This window comes from Malaclemys terrapin, chromosome 18 (assembly GCF_027887155.1).
Source record: "Malaclemys terrapin pileata isolate rMalTer1 chromosome 18, rMalTer1.hap1, whole genome shotgun sequence".
In the NCBI taxonomy this organism is placed as follows: Eukaryota; Metazoa; Chordata; order Testudines; family Emydidae; genus Malaclemys; species Malaclemys terrapin.
In genome coordinates, this window is record NC_071522.1 from 23,100,698 (window position 1) to 23,118,270 (window position 17,573).

General features: G+C 48.6%; 1 protein-coding gene across 1 annotated transcript in view; it reads right to left on the reverse strand.

The window, feature by feature from the left end:
- TSPOAP1 (TSPO associated protein 1) overlaps positions 1-17,573 on the reverse strand; it is a 179,347-nt gene that overhangs the window by 60,459 nt on the left and 101,315 nt on the right. The window contains exons 14-16 of the mRNA XM_054008163.1: positions 14,139-14,377; positions 2,599-2,708; positions 1,557-1,666 (exon numbers count right to left, since the gene is read on the reverse strand). Of these exons, the coding sequence (XP_053864138.1) occupies positions 1,557-1,666; positions 2,599-2,708; positions 14,139-14,377 (459 nt within the window). The remainder of the gene's footprint in view (positions 1-1,556; positions 1,667-2,598; positions 2,709-14,138; positions 14,378-17,573) is intronic.

A 17,573-nucleotide genomic window follows, 5' to 3' on the forward strand; every position in this document is an offset into this window, starting at 1 on the left:
GTACTCGGTGTTGATTCCACCTGTGGGTCTGAGGAGGGATGAAGTGTTACCTCCATGAGGAGGAATCTAAGTCTATTGTCCCTCTCCTTTTTTGTCCTCGACTTAAAAGTTCTTACAGATCTGGCACCGAACTTGCACGTGGCCCTCTCCCAGGCACTTCAGACAACTATCATGCAGATCATTCGCCGGCATCAGTTTGTGGCACCGCACACTGTTTGAAACCCTGAGACCGAGGCATACCCCAGGAGCCCACGCTAGGCTAGCCCCACAGGGCAGGGAGTACTTCTAACTACACTAGGCTACTTGACTATGTGCTAACTTATTCTAATTCTAACTATTTACAATCTAGTTATAGAACAAAAGTCTACTGAGGAGTAGCACCTCCAGAAGCGATAAGAAGGAACCGAGGGGGCGGCGGGGTGGCAGGTTCCTATATACCATGCCATGAAGGTGCCAATCCAGGGGGCACAAGAGCTGACCCGATGGATACCACTGGGGGAAAATCTTTCCAGCGATGGTGCACACGGCGCATGCACACTAACAGTGGAATGGACGTGAGCTAGCACTCGACGAAGAACTAACTGAATCACTTATTCCCTTAACATTGAAAAATTCATTCAAATTGGCTTGCAGGAATATACTGAGGATATAAATCTGTCTAAAACAAAGGGCAAATGTAAACACCATATTGACATGGAGGGGTCTAGTAGGAGCCACAATCATCAGTGTTCACATCACTCTTTGGTCTGATCTAGAAGAGGGAACTCTCAGAACCTGGATGAAACACACACAAATAAGGATAAAGGACGCTTTAAAATGGAAATAAATTTTGTTTTGAGTTGACCAAAAATGTTTTGGTCGATTTGAAAAGAATCAAAAACATGAACAATAATTTCTAGTCAACTCCATTCAAAACAGTTTTTTTGAGTTTTCAATTCAATAAAAAAAATGTTTTAATGTTGTTTTGGTTCAAATCCAACCAGCTTTTTCTGGATGCTTTGATTCAGCCCCAGAACTGAAACATCTAGTAGTTGCTCAGCTCTATTCCTGAGTGCACAGAGAACGCCAAACACCACCGGGGGGGGGGGGGGGCGCGGCGGCTATGTCCCCTATGCAACACACCAGGGCTGTAACGAGTGTATTGGGAGCTATTTGCCCAGGATAAGTGCAAGGCAATGTCTTAAACCCTTGGCACCAGTGGTTGCATCATGGCATTACCAGCTGTCAACTCTTTGAGAGAAAAGTGTGATGCCTACAGCTAAGGAGTCAGAAAGAGTTCAGGTAAAACACTTTCGGTGAAGTCCAGGCTCCAGTGAAGCTAATGGCAAAACTCCAATTAACTTCAGTGAGGCCAGGACGTCACCCTCGGGTCTTAAGTCAACCCTGGTGTAAGTAAATGAATTCCCCATTAAGTCATGAGAGCTGCACTCGCTTATGCTGCTGACCTTATGATCTTTTGTTTCCTTATAACCGTACAAATCATTAAGTTCCTCTCTGTTCTTTCATGATGCCAGGTTCATACACATCTTGGTCACATCTCGTTCCATCAAACCCACCTTCAAAGAAGCCATCCTCGTCCATGTCTCCATAGATGTAAATATATTCTCCAGCCGTCAGTGGGAGCTCTGACTCCGGGTTCTCATTAGGACCATCAAAAGGATTATAGCTGAAACACACGCAACAATAAAATGTACTTTGTACAGCAACTTGCATTGGTCACACTAGATCAGCTCACTGGTCCACTGAGGCTGGTATCCTGCCTCTGGGCATAGTTAGTGCTTCCGAGGAAGGCCAAAGCATAGCTGCTTCCTGGATCCGTGGACCCAAACTTTTTGAGTCCATTGGCTACCTCCTGGCCCAGGGCTCAGATCCCGTGGTACACATTAGATCCATTCATGGTGAGCAAGTAATTGTCCCAAGCCATTTGCAACTAAGAGTATTTTGTGTCTTTAAAACTGTACTTGCATATCCTTAACAGTAAACGGGTACATATGCTTGCCCATAACTGCCTTGGGTGTCAGAATTAACGTTTCACAATCATTATCAGAGCTGACCAGAAAATGGTGATTTATTCTGTGGAAATTTTTGAATTTTTGCTGAAAAAAATTGAAACCGAAACTTCCGCCAAAACCAGAATATTTTTGGTCAAAAACTGGAAGTTTTAGTTTTCCAGCTACACACTGTTCAGCTTTTAGGTTTATGGTTTTTTGATGAAAATGTGACATTTTCCCCAGAAAGAAGGCACTTTCACAAAAAAAATATGCATAACCAAAAACCCAATTTTCATAAACAAAACAGTTTCAAAGGAAAATTTTCAGTCAGCCCTACTGGTTATACAACTTGTGAGTTTGCAACCATTATTTTTGTTTGTATAGATCCTTAGCAAGATAGGTATTCCCAAACTGTATCAGAGGCATGCTCCATCTACTCCAGTATCTCATCTCCAACAGTGGATCGTGCTAGATGCTCATAAAAAGGAGCAAAAACCCCAGAGTGGACAATTATGGGATAGCCTGATCCACAGATCAACCCTGTAGCCAAAAATCCCCTCGATTCTTCCTTCCCTTTACACAAAGGCCCTTGGGTGTAGTTCAATACCTGTAACGAGCTAGGAAGACTTGGAGTTTTGCAGGGCCCTGGCTCTCTGACTCTGGAATCAAAGAGATGCTATCAACATCCAGTTCTTCCATTTCACTTGCAGTGTCCACCTAAGAAACACAAAAATAAGGAGAGAGAAGCTACAGCTCTGACTAAAGGAACAGTGGCAGAAAGATCACAACAGCAGTGCAGCAACAGAAATCTTATTTCTGAGCTGGTGTGTACAGTCTGATTACACCAGTACTATACTACACATAGAAACAAAGAATGGTTAAACTGTCTGTAGGAACTGCTCTGAGGAGCTAGAACTGGTAACAGATGCACATTCTTGGCTCCAGGACATAAAAATGCACCTAGTAGTCAGAGGACTAAATCTACAGTCCAAGGTAGATATGAAAGAAGAGGTGACAGAGGACCTCTAGAGAGGTCAGGGGGCAAGTTCCTGGTAAGAAGCCTGAAACCTCTGCCATCCCCAGCAGCTGGGCAAGTGCCACCCCTGGACCCTGCCCCATCTTTTGTAGCCACCTCTGTATATTAAGGGTGAAATCCTGGCCCTATTGAAGTGTATAGGAGTTTTGCCACTGTCTTCACCTATTGAGCACCTATAGAGCCCACATCTAAAGGCCCCTCCCCCCAGCCTAAGGGGAGGAGCTACCAAAACCAGAGCTCAGATGAGTTCTGGGGACAAATAATGAAAAACAGGGATGGGAATGAGGTCATATGGTCAAAATCAGGGAGCCAGAGAGGGACGTGGAGCAGAGAACCCCAAACAGTGCCCACTGCTCCTTGAAGGCATCCAGGGAGCCCCTGGACGCAGCCCAGACACGGATCGAAGGGAGGAGCGGAAATAGAGCCCACAGTCACAGAGAACCTCCCCATTCAGCATTCTCTTCCTGGTATGGTAGACAGCCACGTTGGCCAGTGCCAGGAGGAGTCTGATGAGGAGGTTTGTGAGATGGGTTGTGCGTAGATCAGGAGGTGCAGGGAAAAGGGCAGCCAAAACCTGAGGAGAAGATTCTGGAGGTGCCAGAAAAGGGACTGCAACCTGGCGCACTTGAGGTAGTTGTACACCAGGGTCCTCCTTGTGCCGCAGAAAGGGCAGGCGTCAGGGACGGGGTGAACCGCACTAAGAACACATCCATGCTCACGGCTCCATGAAGAATCTGCCAACTAATATCTCTGGCGGGCCATGGAACCAAGGTAAAATACAGACTGGCCCACTGTTTTCAATTGAGCCAACATCTCACTCTCAGTCTTTTATACCTGTGTAGCCCCCTGCCTGCTGGCAGGGTGGAGGAACTTTCTCTTTTCTTCTCTCCTCTTGAGAATCTCCTGGATGTTGCAAGTGGGGCAGGTCCCGCCTGTTCTACCTCCCCTGGCCTCCAGGAAGCAGTGAGGAGTGGTGGGGAGAGATCTCTAGCACTCTACCCCTGCCCAATCTCCATTTCTTCTCTGTCTGTCTAGATGTTTATCCCACACCCATCATCATAGTCTCTAGGTCTTCCTCACCATAAATAACTCCTGTGCCTACACCTGGCTTTTGGCGCCAAAACAGCGATAGCGTACATACTGCAAGGTCACTTAAAAAAAAAAAAAGCCGCCTAGATTTGGCGACAAAAAACTTCCCCTCCCTTTATTGTCGACAAACAGCCAGTGTAGACACCACTGTTTTTTTTTTAATTTTACTGGCCTCCAGGAAAGTATCCCACAATTCCCATGCTGCCGCTCTGGTCAGCGGTTTGAACTCCGCTGCCCTGCAGCCAACCCACCCCTCCCCCTTCCAAGCCCCAGGAATTTTAAATCTCATTTCCTGCTTGCTGGCTTCCCACAGGAGCTTCCCAGGTGAGCATGGCTGCCTATTGCACCAAACGCGCTCCCGCTTGGACCACTGCGGAGTTGTTCGATCTGATCAATATAGGGGAAGAGGAGTCTGTTCAGTCACAGCTGCGAGTGACCCGTAGGAATCGGGACACGCATGGGCAAATTTCTCGAGGCTTGTGCGAAAAGGGCTGTGATTGGGACACCCAGCAGTGCAGAGCAAAGATCAAGGAGATAAGGCAGACATACCATAAGGCGCAGGAGGCGAACCATCACTCCAGTGGTGCACCTAAGACCTGCCGCTTCTATAAGGAGCTGAATGCTATCCTCGGTTGTGACCCCACCTCCATCGCCGATTGCCCCGTGGATACTTCACATGCAGCTGAAAGAGGGGATGACCCGGAGGCTGAAATTGTAGGATGAAGAAGTCGAGCTAGAGCTATAAGTAGGGGCATTGCCAGCAGATCGAGGGATGTGATCACTCCCCTCTATTCAGCACTGGTGAGGCCTCATCTGGAATACTGTGTCCAGTCTTGGGCCCCACACTACAAGAAGGATGTGGACAAATTGGAAAGAGTCCAGCGGAGAGCAACAAAAATGATTAGGGGGCTGGAGCACATGACTTATGAGGAGAGGCTGAGGAACTGGGCTTGTTTAGTCTGCAGAAGAGAAGAATGAGGGGGGATTTCATAGCTGCTTTCAACTACCTGAAAGGGGGTTCCAAAGACGATGGATCGAGACTGTTCTCAGATGACAGAACAAGGAGTAATGGTCTAAAGTTGCAGTGGGGGAGGTTTAGGTTGGATATTAGGAAAAACTTTTTCACTGGGAGGGTGGTGAAGCACTGGACTGGGTTACCTAGGGAGGTGGTGGAATCTCCTTCCTTAGAGGTTTTTAAGGTCAGGCTTGACGAAGCCCTGGCTGGGATAATTTAGTTGGGGATTGGTCCTGCTTTGAGAAGGTTTGGTAGGGACCTCAGGAGGTCATCTAGTCCAACCCCGTGCTCAAAGCAGGACCAATCCCCAACTAAATTATCCCAGCCAGGGCTTCGTCAAGCCTGACCTTAAAAACCTCTAAGGAAGGAGATTCCACCACCTCCCTAGGTAACCCAGTCCAGTGCTTCACCACCCTCCCAGTGAAAAAGTTTTTCCTAATATCCAACCTAAACCTCCCCCACTGCAACTTTTCTCCACTTCAGAAGTGCTCAACGGGGAGCAGGAAGTAGATGAAACTCCAGATAAGTTGCTGTGGCTTGTGTAGGGAATCGAAAAGTGGGAGGCAGGTAGTGTTTTTTGTGAGCTGGACATTGCCCTGTGTAGCTAATCTGCACAGCCAAGCAGGGTGTAGATGGACCTCGAGACCTGCAGGGAATCCGCCAGAGAGAGGCTCTGGAAAGTTTCCAAGAGGTACTTGTTAATCCTCTGCCGCAGATTCCAAGGGATTGCAGCCTGGTTAGTTCCCCCATTGTAGGAAACTGTCCCCTGCCATTTAGCAATCACTGGAGCTGGGACCAAAGCGGCGCATAGCTGAGCAGCATATAGACCAGGGTGAAAGACGCAAGCATTCAGCAGCCGAGCCCTGGTTTCTCTGGTCACCCTCAGCAACGAGATGTCAGCCAGCAGGTGGCCACCTGTGAAAAAGTGTGGGATCCTTTTAGAATGAGTTCCCTGCAAAGCTGCCCTGCCAGCAGTGACCGTTTTGACCGTACACACAACTGCCTTCCCCCCACTCCCGAAACTCATCATGATTGGGGTGTTCGCAGAGCTGTGTGCCTGCCTAGAATCTCAGAGAGAAAGTGATTTCTACCAGCAAAATGCCCTTTTTACTAAAATGTTTCCATCGTTTTCTGGAATGTAACAATCCCTCTTCTGTTCAGCACAGACTTTGCTTCACACTCCCTCGCCGACCGGCTGCGGCAGATAAGAAAAAACCCTAGGCACAGCAAAGACGACATGTTCTGCGGGGTTATACAGCGCGATGAGAGACAGACCAGGGAACACAGAGAGCGCTGGGAAGCTGAAAGGCAGGACAGAAAGAGAATGCTGATTTTGCTAGGCAAGCGACGCAGCGGATGATAAAAGTTATGGAGGATCAGACAGAGCTGCGCAAGTCATTGATACAGCTGCAGACTGAGCAAATCCGAGTTCGAGTGCCACTGCCGCAGATGCACAATTCTTTGCCAACCCCAACTCCCTCTATGCCCCCACTATCCTTTTCACTTCACAGCACTCCTGAGTTTCCCCATCACTCTGATGTCCAGGTGCCCTGTGTAAGGTTTCAAGAGCCAGGGCTGTAAGGGGTTAGCCGGATCTCCCAGGATTACTATGGGCATTTCCACATCCCCCACTGTGATCTTGTGGTCTGGAACGGAAGTCCTGCCTGCAGCTTTCTGTACAGGCCACTGTTCCTGAAGATGCGTGTGTCATGCACCTTTCCTGACCAGCCTGCATTGATGTCCGTGAAACGCCCCCGGTGACCACAAGTGCCTGCAACACCACGGAGAAGTATCCCTTCCTATTGATGTACTCAGAGGCAAGCTGGTCTGGCGCTAAAATTGGAATGTGTGCGCCATCTATCGCCCCGCCACAGTTAGGGAAACCCATCTCTGCAAAGCCAGCCACTATGTCATGCACATTTCCCAGAGTCATGATCCTATGCAGCAGAATGTGTTTTATTGCCCTGCACACTTGGAGTAATACAGCCCCAACAGTGGACTTTCCTACTCCAAATTGATTTGTGACTGACTGGTAGCAGCTGGATTCGCCAGCTTCCTCACAGCGATCGCAACACGCTTCTCTACCGGAAGGGCAGCTCTCAATCTGGTGTCCTTGCGCCGCAGGTCGGGGGCCAGCTCAGCACATAGCTCCAGGAAGGTTGCTTTACGCATCCTAAAGTTCTGTACCCACTGCTCATCATCCCACACCTGCCTGCCAATGCGATCCCACCAACCAGGGCTTGTTTCCCTAGCCCAAAAGCGACACTCTACCATATGCAGCTGCTCCGTGAATGCACAAAGCACTGATAAAAGCAACAAAGAGTCCTGTGGCACCTTATAGACTAACAGACGTATAGGAGCATGAGCATTCGTGGTTCACTTTTGCGAACAGGGGCTGCTAACAGGGAGTTTCGCAAGGGAATTTGGAAGGGGAGCAGGAAGGGGGCGAGGGTCCCTTGCCAGTTCTATCTGTTTTCCCTTTATTCCCCTTAAAACCTATAAACCAACTACATTCAAAACTTCTTGCTTAACAACCCTTTCAGCGGACAGGGGGCTGCAGATGGGAGTTTGACAGAGGGAGGCTTACGATGGTTAGGAAGACCCGCATTACCTGTGCCAGCACTGCTTCTGTCTCCTCCACCTGTGCCTGTAGCCAGCCAGAGCGCCTGAGCATGGATGCTTCTACCCAGATCTTGGTGTGGTTTTGCAGAGACTGTAACTTGCAATTTCCACTTACTGATATCCAGGCTGGGGGGGGACCATCCAACGTGAGAGGTGCCTGCTGGTGGAATCTCTCAGGCAGCAGGTGGGAGAGCTACAGGAGGAGGTGGCTAGGTTGAGGAGCATCCGAATCCACGAGCAATTCCTCAACAGTGTCCATGTGGAGACAGCTGAGGTAGCTGTCCCAGTACACAGGACTGCTGATACACCACTGGTGGAGGAGGAGATGGCTCAGGGTGGACACTAGCAGCTGGTTACTTCTGGCAGCAGACAGTGCTCCACCCCTTCTCCTAACCCTCCTGCCATGGTAATAGGTAACCGTTATGCTCTTCTTGATACAGGAGAGAAGGAATCACCCCCTACAATAAAGGAGGAGAAGCCTCGTACCCCTAAGGCTGGGAGGTCTGCTGCCACCACTGCGAATAGGAAACGTAGGGTAGTGGTGGTCGGAGACTCTCTGCTGAGGGGGATGGAGGCGCCCATCTGTCGCCCTGACATTTCATCTCGGGAGGTATGCTGCCTGCCGGGAGCCTGTATCCGAGACGTTACCGAGGCATTGTCGAGGATTATCCGGCCCTCTGACTACTACCCCATGCTACTCATCCATGTGGGCACAAATGATACTGCGAAGTGTGACACTAAGCGGATCAAGAGTGACTACAGGGCTCTGGGAGTACGGGTGAAGGAGTTTGGAGCACAGGTGGTATTCTCTTCGATTCTTCCGGTCAAAGGTAGGGGTCCGGGCAGAGACAGATGCATCCTGGAGGTGAATGCCTGGCTGCGAAGATGGTGTCGCCAGGAGGGCTTTGGCTTCCTAGACCACGGGATGCTATTCGAGGAAGGACTGCTAGGTAGAGATGGCGTTCACCTTTCGAGGAGGGGAAAGACCTTATTTGGACACAGACTGGCTAACCTAGTGAGGAGGGCTTTAAACTAGGTTCGACGGGGACAGGTGAGCAAAGCCCACAGGTAAGTGGGGAACATGGAGACCTGGGAGATGGGTCGGAAACGAGAGGGAGTGTGGGCTATATTGGCAGAGAGAAAGGAGGGTCAGGACAAAACTGGGAGGAAAGATCAAACCAGTATCTTAGATGCCTATATACAAATGCGAAAAGTATGGGGAATAAGCAGGAAGAACTGGAAGTGCTAATAAATAAACACAACTATGACATTGTTGGCATCACTGAAACTTGGTGGGATAATACACATGATTGGAATGTTGGTGTGGATGGGTACAGCTTGCTCAGGAAGGATAGACGGAGAAAAAGGGAGGAGGTGTTGCCTTATATATTAAAAATGTGCACACTTGGACTGAGGTAGAGATGGACATAGGAGATGGAAGTGTTGAGAGTCTCTGGGTTAGGCTAAAAGGGGTAAAAAACAAGGGAGATGTCATGCTAGGAGTCTACTACAGGCCACCTAACCAGGTGGAAGAGGTGGATGAGGCTTTTTTTAAGCAACTAACAAAATCATCCAAAGCCCAAGATTTGGTGGTGATGGGGGACTTCAACTATCCGGATATATGTTGGGAAAATAACACAGCAGGGCACAGACTATCCAACAAATTCTTGGACTGCATTGCAGACAACTTTTTATTTCAGAAGGTTGAAAAAGCTACTAGGGGGGAAGCTGTTCTAGACTTGATTTTAACAAATAAGGAGGAACTCGTTGAGAATTTGAAAGTAGAAGGCAGCCTGGATGAAAGTGATCATGAAATCATAGAGTTTGCAATTCTAAGGAAGGGTAGAAGGGAAAACAGCAAAATAGAGACAATGGATTTCAGGAAGGCAGATTTTGGTAAGCTCAGAGAGCTGATAGGTAAGGTCCCATGGGAATCAAGACTGAGGGGAAAAACAACTGAGGAGAGTTGGCAGTTTTTCAAAGGGACACTATTAAGGGCCCAAAAGCAAGCTATTCCGCTGGTTAGGAAAGATAGAAAATGTGGCAAAAGACCACCTTGGCTTAACCACGAGATCTTGCATGATCTAAAAAATAAAAAGGAGTCATATAAAAAATGGAAACTAGGACAGATTACAAAAGATGAATATAGGCAAACAACACAGGAATGCAGGGGCAAGATTAGAAAGGCAAAGGCACAAAATGAGCTCAAACTAGCTACAGGAATAAAGGGAAACAAGAAGACTTTTTATCAATACATTAGAAGCAAGAGGAAGACCAAAGACAGAGTAGGCCCACTGCTTAGTGAAGAGGGAGAAACAGTATCAGGAAACTTGGAAATGGCAGAGATGCTTAATGACATCTTTGTTTCGATCTTCACCGAGAAGTCTGAAGGAATGCCTAACATAGTGAATGCTAATGGGAAGGGGGTAGGTTTAGCAAATAAAATAAAAAAAGAACCAGTTAAAAATCACTTAGAAAAGTTAGATGCCTGCAACTCACCAGGGCCTGATCAAATGCATCCTAGAATACTCAAGGAGCTAATAGAGGAGGTATCTGAGCCTCTAGCTATTATCTTTGGAAAATCATGGGAGACGGGAGAGATTCCAGAAGACTGGAAGAGGGCAAATATAGTGCCCATCTATAAAAAGGGAAATAAAAACAACCCAGGAAACTACAGACCAGTTAGTTTAACTTCTGTGCCAGGGAAGATAATGGAGCAAGTAATTAAGGAAATCATCTGCAAACACTTGGAAGGTGGTAAGGTAATAGGGAACAGCCAGCATGGATTTGTGAAGAACAAATCATGTCAAACCAATCTGATAGCTTTCTTTGATAGGATAATGAGCCTTGTGGATAAGGGAGAAGCGGTGGATGTGGTATACCTAGACTTTAGTAAGGCATTTGATACGGTCTCGCATGATATTCTCATTGATAAACTAGGCAAATACAATTTAGATGGGGCTACTATAAGTTGGGTGCATAACTGGCTGGATAACCGTACTCAGAGAGTTGTTATTAATGGTTCCCAATCCTGCTGGAAAGGCATAACGAGTGGGGTACCGCAGGGGTCTGTTTTGGGACCGGCTCTGTTCAATATCTTCATCAATGACTTAGATATTGGCATAGAAAGTACGCTTATTAAGTTTGCAGATGATACCAAACTGGGAGGGATTGCAACTGCTTTGGAGGATAGGGTCATAATTCAAAATGATCTGGACAAATTGGAGAAATGGTCTGAGTTAAACAGGATGAAGTTTAACAAAGACAAATGCAAAGTGCTCCACTTAGGAAGAAAAAAATCAGTTTCACACATACAGAATGGGAAGAGACTGTCTAGGAAGGAGCACGGCAGAAAGGGATCTAGGGGTTATAGTGGACCACAAGCTAAATATGAGTCAACAGTGTGATGCTGTTGCAAATAAAGCAGACATGATTCTGGGATGTATTAACATGATTCTGGGATGTGTTGTGAGCAAGACACGAGAAGTCATTCTTCCGCTCTACTCTGCGCTGGTTAGGCCTCAGCTGGAGTATTGTGTCCAGTTCTGGGCACCGCATTTTAAAAAAGATGTGGAGAAATTGGAAAGGGTCCAGAGAAGAGCAACAAGAATGATTAAAGGTCTAGAGAACATGACCTATGAAGGAAGGCTGAAAGAATTGGGTTTGTTTAGTTTGGAAAAGAGAAGACTGAGAGGGGACATGATAGCAGTTTTCAGGTATTTAAAAGGGTGTCGTAAAGAGGAGGGAGAAAACTTGTTCACCTTAGCCTCTAAGGATAGAGCAAGAAGCAATGGGTTTAAACTGCAGCAAGGGAGGTCTAAGTTGGACATTAGGAAAAAGTTCCTAACTGTCAGGGTGGTTAAACACTGGAATAAATTGCCTAGGGAGGTTGTGGAATCTCCATCTCTGGAGATATTTAAGAGTAGGTTAGATAAATGTCTATCAGGGATGGTCTAGACAGTATTTGGTCCTGCCATGTGGGCAGGGGACTGGACTCGATGACCTCTCGAGGTCCCTTCCAGTCCTAGAATCTATGAATCTATATGAATGCATCTGAAGAAGTGGGTATTCACCCACAAAAGCTCATGCTCCTATACGTCTGTTAGTCTATAAGGTGCCACAGGACTCTTTGCTGCTTTTACAGATCCAGACTAACACGGCTACCCCTTTGATACAAAGCACTGATAAGTTGCTGCCATCCATATCACACTCAGGTGCATGCGATTCATCCTCTGCTAACTTTGCGAGTAACTCTGCGAGTAACTGTGCTGCCATGAGTGATGTCCTCACGACAGCTAACAGCGCATAGGAGAGAAGTGCAGGACCCATGCTCTCTGACTGCAGATGCTGGCGCACACTACAAAAGAATGAGAGTTGGAAAAACGGCGCGAAAGGAAGCCAGAGACCTTTGATGGGGTGGGACATGTGGTGCATGACGGTACATTTTGCACATCCCAGGATGCGCCGCGCTCCGTTTCCGCATTCCCACAACACCTAGCGACAGATGGTGTCGCCAGGCACTGTGGGATACATACCCACAGTCCACTGCTCTCACTGTCGACAAAGGTGCCCCGAATGTGGACACGATCTGTTGACAGAGGGAGCAAATGTAGACACGCTTTGGCAACTTTGCTTTTATTCATTTTTCCTTGGCAACATGAGTTTCATTGAAAAAACTTGCCAGTGTAGACAAGCCCATAGTCTTCTAAACGCCTAGGGGGATGAGGGGCAATCCCCCCAGACAGGGCAGGAAACGTAAACTAAAGTTCTTTTTCTTTTTTTTCCCTTTAATCCCAACAGAGTAAAAAGGAAAAACTAGCTATTAAGGAGAACAAAAAAAAACCCCAAAACAACTACTACTTATGCTAATGATGCAGATAAGGAAGGGCTGACTGCTTGCTCCTTCTGAGGCCAAAGGCGGTTGAGAAGGAACTGGGGTGGGGGGGGTTCACCCAAGCAGTGTTAGATAGCGTTGAGGCAGACCACAAGGGAGGGACAGGGCATGTGCAAGCTCAATGGACACTGCTACCAAAAATCTCCGATTAGAGGTGCAGGGGCACAGATACACCTAGAGTGGCGCACCCATAGGGACACTACGTGACGAAGAACTGGGCATTCACTTGTAACTGCTGCCAATACACTGTTCCCAGCCCTCGGAGAGAAAGCAATGCCCAGCACTAGCTGTTAGATGGACTGGCTTGCTGGAGATAACACAGTGTAAGGCAAGGAGCTGTGCAGCCTTAAAACCCGGGTCAGCAGGGAGAGAGACACGGTCTCCTCTCAAGAGAGGTGAAGGCTGGGAGCCAGAAACCTTAAGTGAGTGCCCTCCGGGGACCATGGAGGGGGAAAGTCAGGTGCAATCACCCTGAAACTGAGATACAGTTCATACTCGGGAAATCTGGGTTCCAATCCTAGTTATGACTTTGGGTACATCAGCTGATCTGTTTGTGACTCAGTCACCTTGTCAGTATAATGATATTTGTTCACCTTGTAGGAATGTTGTGAAGCTTAAAGAGGGCTTGTGAAGTTCACAGTACTAAGAGAGATAGTCAGCAGGAAGGGGGAGCCTACAACTCAGGCTCTCCTGGCTCTTAGCCCTGAACCTACTCTGCTGGCTAAGAGAGTACATCGGAGAGTGGACATAGCATCAGAAGAAGAAAGAGGCACTCTCTTACCAGACCTAGATTTTCATGTTCTAAAGGGAACATTAAATAAGGGAGGGGACAGGACTGAGCCTCACAGGAATCCATACACGAGACCTACTGGGCAGAGGGAGCAGCTGCCATCACATCTCTGAGATCTGAGAGGAAGGGGAAAGCAAAGTCAATAAAACCTGTCCGCATCTGCCGTCACCAGCTCAGCAGCCCTTCATGATCTCCTGCACCAACAGCTGCTAATAAGTCTAACAGCGATGTTTGCACCAGTACGTGCCCCTCTTGGCTCTATGCCAAGGACAGCAGGGCACAGGCACATGCCTTCATGCTGCTAAACCACTACTACAAGCTGCAATACCCAGATATCGTGTGGCAACCCAGGGCTGTGAAGTCACAACAAAAGACTATCCAGAACTAAACACAAATTGAAAACATTCAGGAAACTTGCTATACATTTCCTAGGGCTTTTCTCGGGTTGTCTGCGTTCCTCTCAGACTGCAATGATCTGTACAAATGGCCATCACAGGGTATTGCCAAGTGAAGAGGGAGCAAATCCCTTCAACAGTTTTCTGCAAGTTTTCTATTATTTTCCCACAGGATTCGCTAGTTCCCAGACACAGGTTTAAGAGGTAGCTGCAAGCGGAGGGAAGCAGAGCTAGTAAATGCATTGATCCCAAGATGTGCTTATCCCCACCTGGGTAATGACAAGGGACACCAGAAACAGCACTGACCTCTGGAGTGGGGCAGGACTTGGGACTGTTCTGCATGGATTCTGATTTCGAAGAGCTTGACTGGGACTCCAGTCTCTTGACTTGCTTCTGAGATGTGGCAGCAGCACCTGAGCCTGGAATTTTGGTGACACTAGACATGGGATCAGGGATCTGAGGTAATGATTCCAGCTCTTTACTCCCTTCATCGTGAATCTTCTTAGTGCACTGAAGAGCAGGACGTGCAGGGGCAACATCTGGATCTGAAACCAAACATTCCATTTGTTACTCCAAGCAGCCAGCAGAGCAGAACAAGAGCTGCTGTGGGCACCAGGGTGCTGCACCAGGGTGCGGACACACTCTATAGCAGGGATCTACCCAGAGGCTTAGCTTCGAGCTGTGGAAACACGTTCAGCCCTGTTTCTCCTTGCACCCACACCAAGAACAGTTACACTCAAGTTACCGGATGGAACTGATATAAGGGAGGGAGAATCAGGCGCTTGACATGCAATACTCAGCCCTGCATGCTGCTGTGGGCCAAATCCTCTGCTTCACGGAGGTCCACTCTGCACAGGAGGTAGGGGAGCTATTAGGGAGCTCGTTAGGGCTTGCTGAACCTGTGGGCTTGTCTGCACCAGCCCCACTGTGAATTAACTTACACCACAGGGATGTTAACAGGCCACTTCACCTTGAATGGTTCCTTAGAACATGTGCTGACTAGTTATGCTAAACAATCTGTTCAACCTTGTGACACTTTCTCAGACTGAAGAAGGGCTCTGTGTAGCTTGAAAGCTTGTCTCTCTCACCAGCAGAAGGTGGTCCAATAAAAGATATTACCTCACCCACCTTGTCTCTCTGGGGCAGTGGTTCTCAACCCATGGCCCGTGGGCCACTTGCAGCCCAATCAGCACACAGCTGCAGCTCATATGACATCCTCAGGGCCATACAGATAGTAAAAATGGTTACTCACCTTCTTGTAACTGTTGTTCTTCGAGATGTGTTGCTCATGTCCATTCCAATTAGGTGTGCGCGCGCCTACATGCACAGTTGTCAGAAGGCTTTTCCCCTAGCAGCACCCGTCGGGTCGGCTCTGGAGCCCCCTGGGGTGGCGCCTTCATGGCGGTGTATATAGGTCCCTGCTGACATGCCGCCTGGTCAGTTCCTTCTTGCCAGCTACTCCGACAGAGGGGAAGGCGGGTGGGTCTTAGAATGGACATGAGCAACACATCTCAAAGAACAACAGTTACGAGAAGGTGAGTAACCGTTTTTCTTCGAGTGCTTGCTCATGTTGATTTCAATTATCTGACTCCCAAGCCCTAACTAGGAGGTGGGGTCGGAGCTCGTGGAATCGCTGATTGAAGCACCGCTCTGCTGAATGGAGCATCGTCCCTGGCGTGCTGGTTAATGGCATAATGAGAGGTGAAGGTGTGAACCGAGGATCATGTCGCTGCCCTGCAGATCTCCTGGATCGGGACATGGGCCAGGAATGCTGTCGAGGAAGCCTTCGCTCTAGTTGAATGAGCCGTTAGTGCAGGGGCCGGAACTTTTGCTAGATCGTAGCATGCCGGGATACAGGACGTGATCCACAATGAAATTCTCTGTGACGACACCGGAAGGCCTTTCATTCTAGCCGCAACCGCCACAAACAACTGGTTTGACTTACAGAACGGTTTTGTGTGTTCAATGTAAAAAGCCAGAGCTCTCTGAACGTCCACGGAGTGTAGTCTTTGTTCCCAGCCATCCGCATGAGGCTTAGGGTAAAAGACGGGTAGAAAAATGTCCTGATTGGCATGGAACTGGGAGACAACCTTTGGAAGAAAGGCTGAATGAGGCCTAAGTTGTACCTTGTCTGTATAAAAAATGGTATAAGGAGGATCGGAGGTTAGGGCTTTAAGCTCAGAGACTCTCTGTGCTGACGTAATGGCGACTAGGAAAGCCACCTTCAATGATAGGTAGAGCAATAAACAAGTTGCTAGGAGTTCAAACAGGGGCCCCATTAGTCTGGAAAGGACCAGGTTAAGGTCCCACACCGGGATTGGTTGCTTAACCTGCGGGTATAGCCTGTCTAGACCTTTCAGGAAGCAACTGACCATCGGGTTGGCAAAGACTGAACAGCTGGCCACTCCCAGGTGGAAAGCTGAAATGGCTGCCAGGTGGACCTGGAGAGATGAAACCAAGAGGCCTGCTGTTTTAGTGTAATAGGTCGTCTAAGATGAGTGGCATAGGCGCCTGCATCGGGAGAGCACAACCCTGAGAACACCAGATTGCAACCATTTTCCACTTGGCCAGGTAGGTAGCCCTGGTGGAGGGCTTCCTGCTGCCCAGCAGAAGCTCCCTAATGGGCTCCGAGCACATCAGCTCCATTGGGTTTAGCCATGAAGCTTCCAAGCGGTGAGGTGACAAGACTCGAGGTCAGGATGATGAAGATGACCGTGGTCTTGGGTGATCAGGTCCGGAAGCAGGGGCAACGAGACTGGAGCGTCCACTGACAGCTCCAGGAGCATGGTATACCAGTGCTGGCCAGGCCAGGCTGGCACTACCAGTATGACTGTAGTCTTGTCCCTGCAGATCTTGAGCAGAACCTTGTGGATGAGTGAAACGATGGGAACACGTACAACAGATGGTCCGTCCAGGGGAGGAGGAACGCATTCGCGAGGGAGCCCGGACTGTGATTCTGGAAGGAACAGAACTGGGGACATTTGCTGTTGCTCTCCATGGCGAACAGGTCACTTTGGGGAACCCGCACCTTTGGAAAATGTTGTACACCATATCCAGGCAGCTGGACCACTTGTGATTGTGGAAGGATCTGCTAAAATAGTCCGCCAACTCGTTCTGGAAACCTGGGAGGTAAAATGCTCTGTGACAAAGTTCCTCCTCTATCTTGGTGGGTCCTGCGCTTATTGGCGGATTTTCTTGCCTCAGAGATTCACCATGTGGGTTGGGGAACAGCCCAGAGACCTTCCCCTCTGGAAGAATCCACAGTCCAGGTCAATTGGGAGGTTTGGGGGGAACCCAGGCCCACCCTCTACTCCGGGTTGCAGCCCAGGGCCCTGTGGACTGCAGCTGTCTATAGTGCCTCCTGTAACAGCTGCATGACAGCTACAACTCCCTGGGCTACTTCCCCATGGCCTCCTCCAAACACCTTCCTTATTCTCACCACAGGATCTTCCTCTTGGTGTCTGATAACGCTTGTGCTCTTCAGTCCTCCAGCAGCACACCCTCTCACTCTCAGCTCCTTGTGCCTCTTGCTCCCAGCTCCTTGCACCACAAACTGAAGTGAGCTCCTTTTAAAACCCAGGTGCCCTGATTAGCCTGCCTTGATTGATTCTAGCAGCTTCTTCTTAATTGGCTCCAGGTGTCCTAATTAGCCTGCCTGCCTTAACTGGTTCTAGTAGGTTCCTGATTATTCTAGTGCAGCCCCTGCTCTGGCTCACTCAGGGAACAGAAAACTACTCATCC